The sequence below is a fragment of the Callospermophilus lateralis genome, chromosome 8 (assembly GCF_048772815.1).
Source record: "Callospermophilus lateralis isolate mCalLat2 chromosome 8, mCalLat2.hap1, whole genome shotgun sequence".
NCBI lineage: Eukaryota > Metazoa > Chordata > Mammalia > Rodentia > Sciuridae > Callospermophilus > Callospermophilus lateralis.
In genome coordinates, this window is record NC_135312.1 from 137,556,932 (window position 1) to 137,570,597 (window position 13,666).

Consider the following 13,666-nt stretch of genomic DNA (forward strand, 5'->3'; position numbering starts at 1 on the left):
TATTTAGAATTGTTCTTCTTTTTATAGCACTTATAGGATAAATTTATATTTGTTATATTTTAAAATATATTGAAAGCCACAGAAAATTATCATTTAGAACTACTGGCATTCTGTTTATCTTTGAAGCAGAGAATTAAAACCTAAAAATGATATTCAGAGTACTAATTTCTTTAACTAACCTCTAGTTTGTTTTATGAAGTAACTTTCTGGCAGTGTTTTCTTACATCCTAGTTCTAAGAACCGCTTCTCTGGTGAGCTTGATGAATGAAGTATGCTGGGGTGAGCAGGGAGGATGCAGACAGTAAGATGATACAGCATAAAGAATACAGAATCAGGGGCTGATTCTAGGGCTTCAGTTATAGTTGAGTTACCAAATGGCTGTGAGAGTCCAACCTTTGAGTCTATAATTCCCCAACTCATGCTTACTAGACGTGTACTCTTGCCAAGCACCTTTGCTCCTCTGGAGTTTGTTCTAATCTGTCAGAAATAATACTGTCCTGTCTCTCCGTGCAAGGGTATTCTTGAGCCATTCCCTGGCTCTGGGTTCTGCTGTTCTACCACTTACTCAATTTTTAAAATATCTTTATTTTATTTATTTATTTTTATGTGGTGCCAAGGATTGAAGCCAGCGCCTCGCATGTGCTAGGTGAGTGCTCTACTGCAGAGCCACATCCCCAGTCCCCCATTTACCCAATCTTAAAACTGACTGCACTGACTTAGCTTAGAGTTCCAACCAACCTGAATTATGGTCACTATAGCTACCTTTGAGTGATTGGATATTGCCACTCTTTTTTAAATTACTCATGTACATCATACATGTATGTACTTTACATATAACACTGCCTCCATATGCATAAAAGAATACATACAAACGTATGTCAGGAGCACAGTACAGTAACAGCTGTGAGCAGCTGGCTCTCACCCATTACTGGAACAGCAGCTGCTGTCTCTGAAGCCTCTGTCGGGCCCTGACGACTTGTTCCTTGAGCTACTTACTATCAATCAGTCACCTATAAAAATATTTGATGATTGTGACACAGGATGGACCTCTATTAATGATAAACTATGAAGGGTGAGAAAGATCCCCAAACAGTTGTAGACTGAAACCATTATTGTGACTTTATTACAATAATTACAAACAATATTTTAGTGGTAAACATCATAACACAATTACTCAAACTATATACATATAGATATTTATACAAGTCTACATTAAAAAAAGAAAAAGGAATTAATGTCCTCCCATCACATTATCAACAAGAATTTTTTTCTAAAAGTTATGGCCAATAATAAGAGAATTCACAGTTATTCTGCAAATATTTTAAGGATGCAGGAATCATATTGCACATAATACAATTATAACTCCTAATGATTAAATTTATCTATTTTAATCTAGTTCATCACAAAATTTACATTATCATGCAATAATACTTCACTGTACACAGAATGGTGGAACTAGAATAAACATTAACTTGCAAACTTTTAATACAATGGCCACAAAATTAGGATTATTTCAAAGTTATAATTTAAATTAAAAAACACTCCAGTGTAGCAAAACTTAATGGACACACTCAAATCTTTTCATGGATCAAGTTACACTCCTAGTGTTCTTCTTTGTCTCTTCCTTTCTTTTCCTTTTCGTCCTGTAGTGCAGTGCCAAGCTTTTTGATAAGAACAGACAGAACCTTGTCCAGTGGGTCCATGACTCCTCTCTGAAGCCATTTAGGAATGGTTGTCCTGGCATGATGAAAGCCCAATTTTTGAAGAATGTAATCAACACCTACTGGATCAATCTTTCTTCCAGTCCAAGAAATTAATCTAAAATAATTATAAATGATAATTGTTAAGAGGTAAAATGCCCTAACATAGTCCTGATGGCAGGTCCAAGAACATCACTGACCCCCCTAATATACTGAGGACATTTGAATAGTTGAGCCCATAATTCCTGTACTTACTTTAATATTTGAAAATATCGTAGGTATACAATCCTTGATTGCCTACTATAGCAGACAATTGTGTTCTCAGTCATTTCAAATGTTTAAAAGTGCCTCGGGTTAAATTTCACAAGCTTGTAGATGACAAGGCAAAAAGGCACAACTTACTGAGTGCCATGTGCAGAGCTGTTTCCCCATGCCCGGTACTGCCCTCCACTGTGTGGAGAACATGATAGTTGCCTCGGAGTGGTGAGACACTCACTGAAAGAGCTTGCAAAGGAACTGCATAGTGCAGTTCAGTGCCCTCCTCCCTGCTTTTCTCTTGAAAACCACTGGTTTTAGTCATTTTCTCTCTGTTCTAGGTTTTTCAAGGACAGCCCCTAATAGACAGGTTAGCCCCAGGTGTTGGGTGCTTTCTTGGTGAGGTAAGTACATAGATCTGCTGACTATACAAATCCAAGGTACCCCTACCCCATCCCACCCGGGGAGTTCTGCATCACTGAAGCCTTGGAAGCAAGTTCATCCTGGACTCTGCAGTAGAAAGCCACTTGCTGGCAGACATCCAGCAGTGGCTTTCCACTGTTATCGGCTCCATCAGCACCACAACTGCCCTTTTGTTTCCAACCATGCTCCCCCACTATCTCAGTTGGCCCTGAGCTCCAGTGGTGGACAGCAAGCAAAGATCTGTTACAAGCATTTTGGGCTAATTAACTCATTTAACCAGTGTGACCACCCTGCTGAGGTTAGAGAGGAAATGAACAAAGAGAGGAGAGGATAGGTTTTTGTCCCTAGATCATTCCATTACTATGCTGAGCTTACAGCAGAGCTGTTAAGCATGTTCAATACCACTATACAAAATTACTTAATTATTGTTAGTTTGTTTAAAAAAGAATATGGCAACTATTTTTATAGTGACTTGAAAATTCATTAATATAATCTATTTAAATACACTCTGTCAATTATCAATTACATTATATATTTAGACTTGCAAATAAAACCAGATTTTTCAGATAGTTTTTTGTACTAGGACTTTTGTAAAATTTCAGTATTGTTCCTGCATGTACAGTTTGGATCTGGAATGTTACCCAAAGGCTCGTGTTTTAAAGGGTTGGTCCCCAGTGCAGCAGTGTCTGTCTCTGCTTCCCGAATGACATGGGGGGAAGCTTTGCTCTGTACAACCCTTTCGCCATGTTCTGCCTCAGCATCAGCCGGTAACAGCCAGCTAACCATGGACTGAAATGCTGAGAACCTGAGCCAAAATTAAATCTTTTCTCCTTTAGGTTGTTTTTCTTAGATGTTCTGTCACAGTGACAAAAAGGCTAAAACACAAGTAATGACAATGTTAGTTTCTCCCATCAGAGTGTTCTGCTATTTTGGTTATGACAGATTTTTCTGAATGTGTATTACTTATTAGCACACAAAGTCAACAGTTTCTGCTTATACAGATTCCATTATATAATATAATTTAGTTATTTTGGAATTGTTTTGTGCCATAAATGTCTGAATAATAACTGCATAAAATCTAAATCATTTTTTTAGAATATTTTTCTGGGGGGATAGTTATAATTTGGTTAACAAAGCAGATGGGAGGAAAAGGGAAAAAATAGGAGAGAACGTGAACCCATAAAGCAAGTACCAGTAGTGATATGACTATTATCATTAAAACTAGAAACTGCTTTTAAAATTTTGATATGAAAACAAGTTGATATAATTGGAACCATGACAATATGAGTCAAGTCAGGGAACCTGTATCTGACAGCATTAAATTCAACATTTTAGACCATGGTTTTATACTGTTTAATATCGAATCAGGACACTGTGACGCCGGGTTCTACTACATTGTTACAACATGTGTGCAGTAGGAAATCGCAATGATTCCTTAATGATGTATGCTTTGACGGCATCTGTAGCTACCTGAAACACTTGAAAATAATATCCTGGTTGAGAAACTGAGATATAACAGTGATAGTGGGAGATGTTCCCAAATGTCACCAGCATACCTGATAGCAATGAGCTTTCCTCAGTGTTTGCTGCCTATGCTTCACACAGAATCACTTAGGAAAGCAGGAGCAAGGTGCTGAAGTCACCATCAGAAGTAGAAGATCACCAGTGACCAACTTCTCCATGTAGTGTGTGTGTGTGTGTGTGTGTGTGTGTGTGTGTAGTTGCAGATGGACAGTATGCCTTTATTTGTTTATGTGGTGCTGAGGATCGAACCCAGTGCTTCACATGAGGCAAGCGCTCTCCTACTGAGCTACTCTCCAGCCCTCCATGTTTTTTGGTAACCATGTTTGACCTATGCTATGGTCAGCCTTTTCCTTGCAGTGTTGCCTTAGGTAAGGGTAAAACATGCACACCCATTACTTGCCTAAGAGTGGGTTCCAGATGCCATGTGTTGCACATAAAATCTCTCCAGTCCACAGTGGTGTAAGAGATGCTGTCTTCTCGGTCTTTGTCAGAACTATCATCATGCATAATAATTGGGCTTTTCTGTCCTGGTCGAGTAGATAAAATCCGAGGCGGAAAGATGGCTGTAATGAAATCATAGGTTGATATATGCATCTTACGAATCATAAATCCCCATAGGAACAGAATAATTGGCTCCATCTCTGCTTGTATGCATGACCTTGACAAACCTCATTTAATCACATTTCTTAAAAAGTAGCATTTCAAGTATATCATAAACAAGGACCAGTTATAAGTACTTCTTGGAAGAAAATGTCAATACCCATGGTGAAGCTGTTTATTTGACAGCAGGAACAGGGCACACAGATTAGTAGCTACAGATTTCCTCAAGGTGGCTGGTGATGGACGACTGCTTTTTACAGCTTGAGATATTCACATACCACACAATAATTCTACAGTTTATGTTGATGGCTACATGTATATTTGAACAGTGGTGGTACTAACCTAGGAGCTTTTCATGTAAGTAGTCTTTTTATTTTTTATAGTGAATGCTCAAGGAAATGTTTTATAAAAGATTATAGCCAATCTAAAATCTAAAGACAGGTAGCTTATTTAATAAATATAGCATTTTTATTGGAGCACAAATTTCAAGACACAAATGACATAAAAAAAGATTAGTTAGGTCATTTGATATGCATTATGCAGCCCCAGTTACACTTCTGTGGGGAATGAGCTGTAGGACGACCTTCCCACTATGCCAGAACGTGGGTGGGTGTCTTTACTTACTGCCTGTCTGATCCCTGTGCTTTTATTATTGCTGGTGGTTATAGGATTACAATTTATCTTTATGTTCTAGAACCAGGATGATTCTTCTGGTCCAGTCTTACATACTGTTCAGTGTTTTCTCAGGAATGTTTATGCTTGTTTTGCCCAAATGAATTGCTTCTAGTTTATAATAAAAAAAATTATACTTACAGGTATTAAAAGATGTTTATAATTGCAATCCCCACAGATAATAATACTGTTTTGTAAATTGATTCCCATTGAAATCATGTTTTACAACAGTTTAAGTTAAAAGGATTTTTGTTTTAGAAATATAGTTGATGACAGTCTAAGAACAACACAATATTTCATCAAATGCCAAAAGGCTTCACATAGCACCTGAGAGACATAAGTTTAGCAGGCTTTTAAATCCAGGTAGACTAGAAATGCATTCTGAACTTCACAAGTTTTATAATCTGTTTTACTCTATCTAAAATTTAAATACCAAATCAGAGGGAAAAACAAAAGGATTAACAGTTATTGGTGCACATTGGTGGTGCATGTGAAGACTGGATCTGCTTATGTAATGCTGCCTGTTTTGTGATTTCAGTCATTTTACTCGAAGTTGCAACTGAGGTCTGACAGACTGCTTCCAAGCACCTTATTGATTTTATTCTCTCACTGAATTTTGGCACATCTTGACTGAATAGTAATGAAAGAGCAATTCAATTTATGCTATGTTAACTGTGCACTTTCAATGTGTTCTTTTTATTCCTGAAATATCTGTAGGACAAATTTTGCATAATTTCTTCATGAAAAAAATGAAACATTATAGTGTGATCTGAACAAATTACATTTATTCCAAGATAGAAGCTGTTGTTTTATTATTGTATATATTCATATTTGAACTGCAACAATTGTCCAATGAATATTGGATGAATAAATGACTACATATTTTGGAGAGCATTACATATTACATTTCAAATTGCCTCTCTTTTTTTTTTTTTTTTTTTTGTGGTGCTGGGGATTGAATCCAGGGCCGTGTGCATGTGAGGCAAGCACTCTACCAACTGATCAATATCCCCAGCTCCTACCTTGTTTTTTAAACAACTACAAGGTACTATAATACCAATTCCACATAGATTTTATTTTAGGGTTGTTATAGTTTCTTCATGAGCAAACTTTCAAGTTCCCAGTGAACAAGCCCATGTTAGCAAGTTAATGAAAACAGAACACCACCACCATTTGGTTCCAAATAATTTGTTTATAAAAATAAACAGATCAATCTAATTCAATGTGGTTTTTTTTTTTTCTAATTACGTACATAACACATACTATTTTATTATGTAGTTGTTTCTTTTTAGTCATTTTACTTAAACTTACAATATTTCCTATTTTCCAGAAATCTCTTACAAGGACTAACTGAAAATGTATGAGAGAATTTTCAGGAAAACACTGCAAAGTTTAAAACATCAGTTTCTAACATGCAGTTAGAAAAAGTACTTAAAGCCTGCACGACAGCCATGCTAATGCTGTTTACTGATATTTGGGGAAGGAGATATAGTCCACCCTTTTAGCACTAGACCATAAAAATCCATTTAAGTGGCATCAATAGCTGCCTTTGCTGCAGCTTGAAAGAAAAAAAAAAACAAAAAACATGCGGCCCACCTTTTTCTTTTTCTTTGAGATAGGCTGACACTAAATCATGGAGAAACATGATGAGCTCAGCATCCATGGTCACACAGATGTGGTCTGTGAATTCTGTCACCACGCTGCATTCCACCTTTGGCTTTAGGCTGGCATCTGCAATGGTGAAGTTCTGTTACAGTGAAAGTCTTGGTGACATGAGTCCTCTTCCCTTTAATAATGAGGCAAGCAGTGCACCTGCACGTGCCCACTTGAAATGCAACTACATATCACAAGCAATCTGCAAATCTGCATGTGATCAACAGAAGGGTGGCGATCTATCAAGCATGTTCTCACAAGCCTGGTAATGAAGTCCAATTATTATTCCCCATTTCACTTGGGAGAAACAGGCACAAACAGGCTAAATATTTGTCAGAGGACATATTATGGTAAGAATATCAATGAATGTGACTTATAAAATCAATTTCATTAAAATTCTGCTAATATTACCAAATAATCTGTTAGAAAACAGCTTGTTTCTTCAGGATTTTCTTAGTAACCTTAAAAACTGAACATTTTTTCCTCCACTTACCTTGTAATGAAGGTTCTTGTGGTTCTTGAACATGGATGGACTTAAAGTCAAGCTGCATCCTTGGTAGTGCAAAGATAGTCTCTGTTTCATGGTTGTAGCTAGAACCTCCTCTGAATCCACTCAACAAACTGGAATTCTTCACAGTAGTGCTATTCTCTGTGTTATTAGCATCAACGTTGCGGAGCAAGTTTAGTTCTATGTGCAGAACATAAGGATAAAAAGTCAAACTAACGGGCACTGAATAGCCTCTGGCTTTTAAGAGACTAGAATACACAGAATGTCAATCATTTCAAAAGCTGCAAGAATCAAGTTTAAAAATGCAGCCATGTGTGTGTGTGTGTGTGTGTGTGTATCACTTGTCAAGACCAAAGCTTTGTAACGTGATTCTGAAAAAACCTAATATATTTTGGTTTCTCAAACTTTAAAATGAATATTATTTTCAACTGAATTTCACATGTCTGAACTTGAATTTCATTAAGTCCAAAGTCTCCACAGATGCATTACTTCAGAATTCAGGACTAAATATGATCCTGACCTTGAAATTAGGTACAAGTTCTAGTACCTAATAATAGCACATACATGTGCTATGATTATACTACTGCTGTCTTATTTATAAAAGTATTTTTCTAGGTAGATATCAATTCAGTACGCTAACAGGGCCATGGAATATCCCAGTTGAAAAGAATCCCATTCCTTTGGAAGGTAGGATAGTAAACACAGACATAATCTTCTAATTTACTTTTTCACCTTCCTTTGTATTTTGATTTTGTAACAGTTTCTATTTAATCCCTAGGGTCACCTATTTCATGATATCTATTCCCCATGGGATCCAAGTCAAATTTAAGTCAAACCTTCAGGCCTCAGTGTTTTCAATCTATTCAGTTTTCCAATATATCAGATGATTGATAAAAAGAATGTGGTAAACAAAAACCCCAAAACAACCATAAAGGAAGAGCTACCTGACCATGTTACCACAGGACTAGCATATCTAATCAAATGGGGAAACAAAACAAAACAGAAACCTCTCACTACAAGCACCTCTTCAAACTTGAGACTTAGCTGGCGGTACAGGCCTGCAATCCCAGCAACTCAGTGGCCTCAGCCAATTTGGGAAAGTGTTCTGGGCTCAATCCCTGGTACCAGTAAGTAAGTAAACAAAACTTATGACTTAAGAGGAATATTACACTAACTTCTGTTTTGTTCTAGCTATGTAGAACCTGAGTTTGTGACATTTTGTTACTTAATCATCATTTCCCAAATCTCCAATTTTTAGTGTAAATACAAAATATATTTCAATATTACTTTCCAAAAATATCTCCCAATATAATAAACTTCATTTTATTTGTTTAAAGCCAATCTTATTTTGAGTGTTTTCAGTTACATTTAAAATAATTTGATGTCCCTGTGGGCTGCTCTGGTGCTGAATGCCCTTAACTGTCCATGCCCCACCTGACAGAGAACAAGGACTCTGGGTCACAGCCCCAGACTTTGCCTTCTTTCAGCAGGGAGCACTTTGGAGATGTTGTCACCCAGTTTTCCACAGAAATGGAGTGCAGAAATTGACAGTGGGGAAGTGTAACAGAGTCCATTTCATGCTTCAAATATAACCCTGGCTGCTCTGCCACTGCAGTTTATTTTTAAAATGGACATTTCCTTCTTTTCCTCTCTTTCTACTCCTCCCTAGTCTCTCCCTTCCTAATCTCAGGGGAAATAGGATTATCTTCTTCCATTAGACAGAGTACACACACACCATAAGAATGAAATAATCCACACTTTGGAGATGGCACTAGAAGATCTCAGAAATGACTGTCTCCCAAATTAACAAGTGAATTACAACTCCCGACAGAGCACACATGGAATGCAGCCTTTGAATCAGCTTTTTAAAAGCCTCTTTTAAAAGTTCCTGCTGATGAGCAGAATCACAGCCTTTGGGACAGGAGTCCCCTGGCTTTCTCCTTTGCTAGCAAAGCAATGAACCTTCTTTTTTTTTTTTTTTTTTTTCCCCAAAAGATAAACAAGAATCATAAAATAATTTGAGCCCATGAAATGTTACACTACCAGGTCAGAGGTTCATGTACCAGTCACCATGTTGACATGAATAAAAAGTGAGAACTGTGTAAAGAAATGAGAGCTTCACTTTCTTAAGATTCTAAACACAGTCAACCAAACCCCAGAAGGAAAAAACAAAAGAAATCCCTCTCCAAGATAAGCTGTTCACCTTCATTCCTGGTGGCTGTAACATAATTGAACCATTCTTTCACACTTGCTACTCCATGGGGTGGATTTTCATGGCGACGCCGTGTGATCTTGGTTATTGTTGCCATAGGACTTTCCAAGGCACCACATGGTTTGGTAACCATGGTGTTATGGCCGAGATGAAAATCCAAGGTTTGTACAATATATGTAGAATGATCACTAGAACCTAGAGCAAAAGAAAAAGGTAACTTTTAAAAAAAAAGTTGTTTATGGACCTTTATTTTTTTATATGTGATGTTGAGAATTGAATCCAGTGACTCACACATGCTAGGCAAGCAATCTACCACTGAGCTACAACCCCAGCCCCAAAGGGTAACTTTTTAAAAATAACAAACTATATTAGATTCAAGAAATAGTGGCCTTGCTATCTTGTGGCCTCAGAGCAACAAACTTAAAATCATATGTAGACAGGGAAGGCCATAAAATGAAGAATAAATGGGAAAAAACACGAATAATTCTTTTAGTTGCAACTAGATTTATTCCTAGTGAGATGAAGAGCATCAACCATTTTTCCCCCCTACATCCTTCATCATTAAGAACCACTGAGTAGAAAAAAATCAAAGTCCAAAAGAACGGGGTTTATCACTGTAATTAGAGAGGTAAAAGCACAGCCTTCCCTGCAAATTTTAAAATATAGTCTTTAATGGCCAAGAATTCCTTCATCTTACTATGCTTGATTTTTTTTTTTTTTTTTTTTTTTTTTTTGCAGGGGGTTACTAGGGATTGAACTCAGGGGCACTTTGCCACTGAGCCACATCCCCACCCCTATTTTGTATTTTATTTAGAGACAGGGTCTCACTGAGTTGCTTAGCACCTCATTTTTGCTAAGGCTGGCTCTGAACTCACGATCCTCTTGTCTCGGCCTCCCAAGCTGCTGGGATTACAGGCGTGCACTAACACTGATCTTGTTTTAATAGGAATACTTATAATACCTATTATCATGACTAAGGCCATACACAGCAGCACCAACTTTAGGAAACAGTAAGATAGCAAGATCAGAAATATGTCATTGACATGTTCCAGACTTCACTGATACACTGGCAATGAACTCCTTAATATTCCAGGTACATGATAACACACAGAGATGGACTTCAGAAGTATAAAAAAATAGACAAAAGATTTGAGAATGGAAAAGTGGTTTGTTTGTTTATAATCATATCAGAAAATCATAGTCTGGAAAAGTATACACAGGTATACAGATGCACAGAAAAATATCAAAGTATATGTCAGTTTACCATCTTCCCAGATTTTCTGAGCCTCAGTCCAAAAAGCAATATTTGGTTCTTCTAAATGAAAAAGGGCCCAGGATTTTGAACGGAAATTTGGACCATGAAAACAAGCCAGTGTCATATGATTTCCATGTAAGCTCATTGATCCTCCAAACTGCATTCCATCTTCTGGTAATGGGATCTGAAATAAGGATATGTGGCATCCTGACACCACCTTCAATACTCCAGGCCAATGTCGATGATGAGCTGCATCAAGCACTGCAACAAAACCAAAAAACATTGATCTTGAATTGCCTCATAAGCATCCTGAATGGACCAGGCAGGCAGCAGGTGGCCCCTTTCTACAGATGAAAGTGCCTCAGATAATGAATGAAGATACAACACCGGGCCATCATTAAGCAAAAGTTAAAAAGAGACAGGGAAAAGATGCTACATGAGGACAGACAGAACCAAGGAAAGCAGTAACTTGCTAACAGTAATTACAACTCAGATTTCTATAATGATTCACAATTTACAAAGTGCTTTTGCAAAATTCTCACACAACTAAAATAATTCTATAAACTCAGTATTCCACCTTGACTCTTCAGTGAAGAAGCAGGACTGTGGAGAGTCCAGTTCTGCTGTTTACTCTTCCTCACCCTGCCTACTCTGCTTGAAGTGAGGCTAGGAGTAGGAGCATTGGGAGTTTATTAGAAATGCAGATTATCAAGTCTATTTCATGCCTACTGCTTCAGATCTGCATTGTAAAAGTTTTAGATGCAAATTAAAATCTGAGATGCACAAAGCAGACACCAAATTCATACTTCTATTTTCCACTTATTCTAGGATGTTCTTTTTGCTTGTTCCCCACACCTTTCATATGGGATTTAATGAAGGATCACGTACTGTATTGTTTTCTTTAATCTAAAATAATTGCCTACACATGATGATCATTTTTCAAAACAAGGACATGTCATAGAACATCCCCCAATTGGTAAATGCCTGGTATCAACACTAGTTTGTATAGGGATTAAAGGACAATATGAATGCAACCAAAAGGAAGACACTGACAAAAATCTAGAAGTAGGGTATTCTGTAGGACAAGTAGCCAGGTCCCTTTAACAAGCTGGGTCTCACAAAAAGCAACCATACTAAATAAGAGAGTAAAGGAAGAGAACAACCAGATCCAAACTCATATCTTGAACTGGATATACTCACTTGGGCAGATCACTTGTGAAAGGATTTTTTTTTTTTTTTCAGATCAGTCACAGAAATTTGAATGTGCCATGGGACATACATAATTAGCAAAATGGAAAGTTGGAGACTGTTAATTAGGAAAGGGTAATAAAACAATGACATTTTTGTAAAATGTATACATAGGTACATACATGCACAGAAAAATAATCAAGTGTGTGCTCTAAATTGTTCACAGAGTCAATTTGTGTGTGGGATGCAATGTTTTCATTTTTTGATTGTAGTTTTCAGTTTTATTTTTTCAATGCTAATGTAATACTTCTGTGATAAAAAGTTATTAAAAAGCTATCCTATTTTGACTACTATTCACCCTTTTTACCACTGTTAGCCCAGTTAAAGTCACCATCACCTCTTGCTTGGACTCGTGCAGTGGCCGCCTTAGGGTGGAAATGGGAGTACACACTAACAATGGTAACTACTGAAACCTCTCCTTACTGCCACTCTCAACTGCTCCACACATGGCCAGAATGATGCTTTTAAAGGCATATTTTAAGAAGTGAAAATACTTATGTTCAAAACTCCAACATCTTCCAATGACTGACAATCCTGTCTGTGGTCTATACCTCTGAATTCATGTTCACCATTCTCCTCATTGCTCACTGGCTCTTGCCACAGTGCCTGCCTTAATGGTTCTCAGATGATAGGAGCTTTAGACCCTCCATGAACCCTGTGCCCAGAACTTTCTTCCTGCAGATCTCAGCTTCACTCATTCATTCACATTTCTACCAAAATTTCACTTAGAACAGGCTTCCCTGATTGCCCATTCTAAAGTAGCTATCCTTATATCTTAGCATTTTCTTTTTTAAAAAAATTATTTATTCTAATTTGTTATACATGATGGCAGAATGCAATTAATTTCATATTAAACATAGCACAGTTTTTCAAGTCACTGTATACAAAGTATTTCCCCACCATTCGTGTCTTCATACATGTGCTTAGGGTAATGATGTCCATCTCATTCCACCATCATTCCTACCCCCTTGCCCCCTCCCTTCCCCTCCCTCCCCTTTGCCCTATCTAAAGCTCCTCCATTCCTCCCATGCTCCCCCGCCCCTCCATTGCCATTATGAGTCAGCCTCCTCATATCAAAGAAAACATTCAGCCTTTGGTTTTTTGGGATTGGCTAACTTCACTTAGCATCATATTCTCTAACTCCATCTTATTTACCTGCAAATGCCATGATTTTAGACTCTATTTCTATATTCTTCCCTTTGTTCTTTTCTCAGCACTTCTCTCTACCTTAAATTATTTCATATATTTAATTAGCAAATTATTTATGGTCTGTCTCTCCTATTACAATATAAGCTTCATGAGGGCAGGGATTGTACCTACTACTAGATCTCTTGTGACTAGAACAGTACCTAAACACATGTTTTTTGCTTAATAAATATTTGCCAATTACTGAATTACTGAGTGAAAAATATTAATCTAATATCAGTTAATAAATCCAAACTCAGCTATTTTGAATGCATAGCCAGGGTTCCAAACCAGAGCATGACATTGTCATAAACAATACTTAGGGGCATGAGGTGGGCAAGACTGCAGATGAGCTGTGGCAGGGAAAGGAGACAATAAGGACAAATGACTTCCCAAGTGGCCTCTCACTCACTGGCAGGTAGGAAGTCAGT

At 37.4% G+C, this 13,666-nt stretch overlaps 1 protein-coding gene across 6 annotated transcripts in view; it reads right to left on the reverse strand.

Annotated features, from left to right (window-relative positions):
• Window positions 1–1,156: 1,156 nt before the first annotated feature.
• Bltp1 (bridge-like lipid transfer protein family member 1) overlaps window positions 1,157–13,666 on the reverse strand; it is a 192,073-nt gene continuing 179,563 nt past the window's right edge. For all 6 annotated transcript variants that reach the window (XM_076864403.1, XM_076864404.1, XM_076864405.1 and 3 more), the window contains 6 exons: window positions 10,812–11,063; window positions 9,539–9,742; window positions 7,321–7,515; window positions 6,771–6,905; window positions 4,303–4,465; window positions 1,157–1,818 (listed from right to left, as the gene is read on the reverse strand). In XM_076864403.1, the coding sequence (XP_076720518.1) occupies window positions 1,602–1,818; window positions 4,303–4,465; window positions 6,771–6,905; window positions 7,321–7,515; window positions 9,539–9,742; window positions 10,812–11,063 (1,166 nt within the window). In that variant the 3' untranslated portion in view covers window positions 1,157–1,601. The remainder of the gene's footprint in view (window positions 1,819–4,302; window positions 4,466–6,770; window positions 6,906–7,320; window positions 7,516–9,538; window positions 9,743–10,811; window positions 11,064–13,666) is intronic.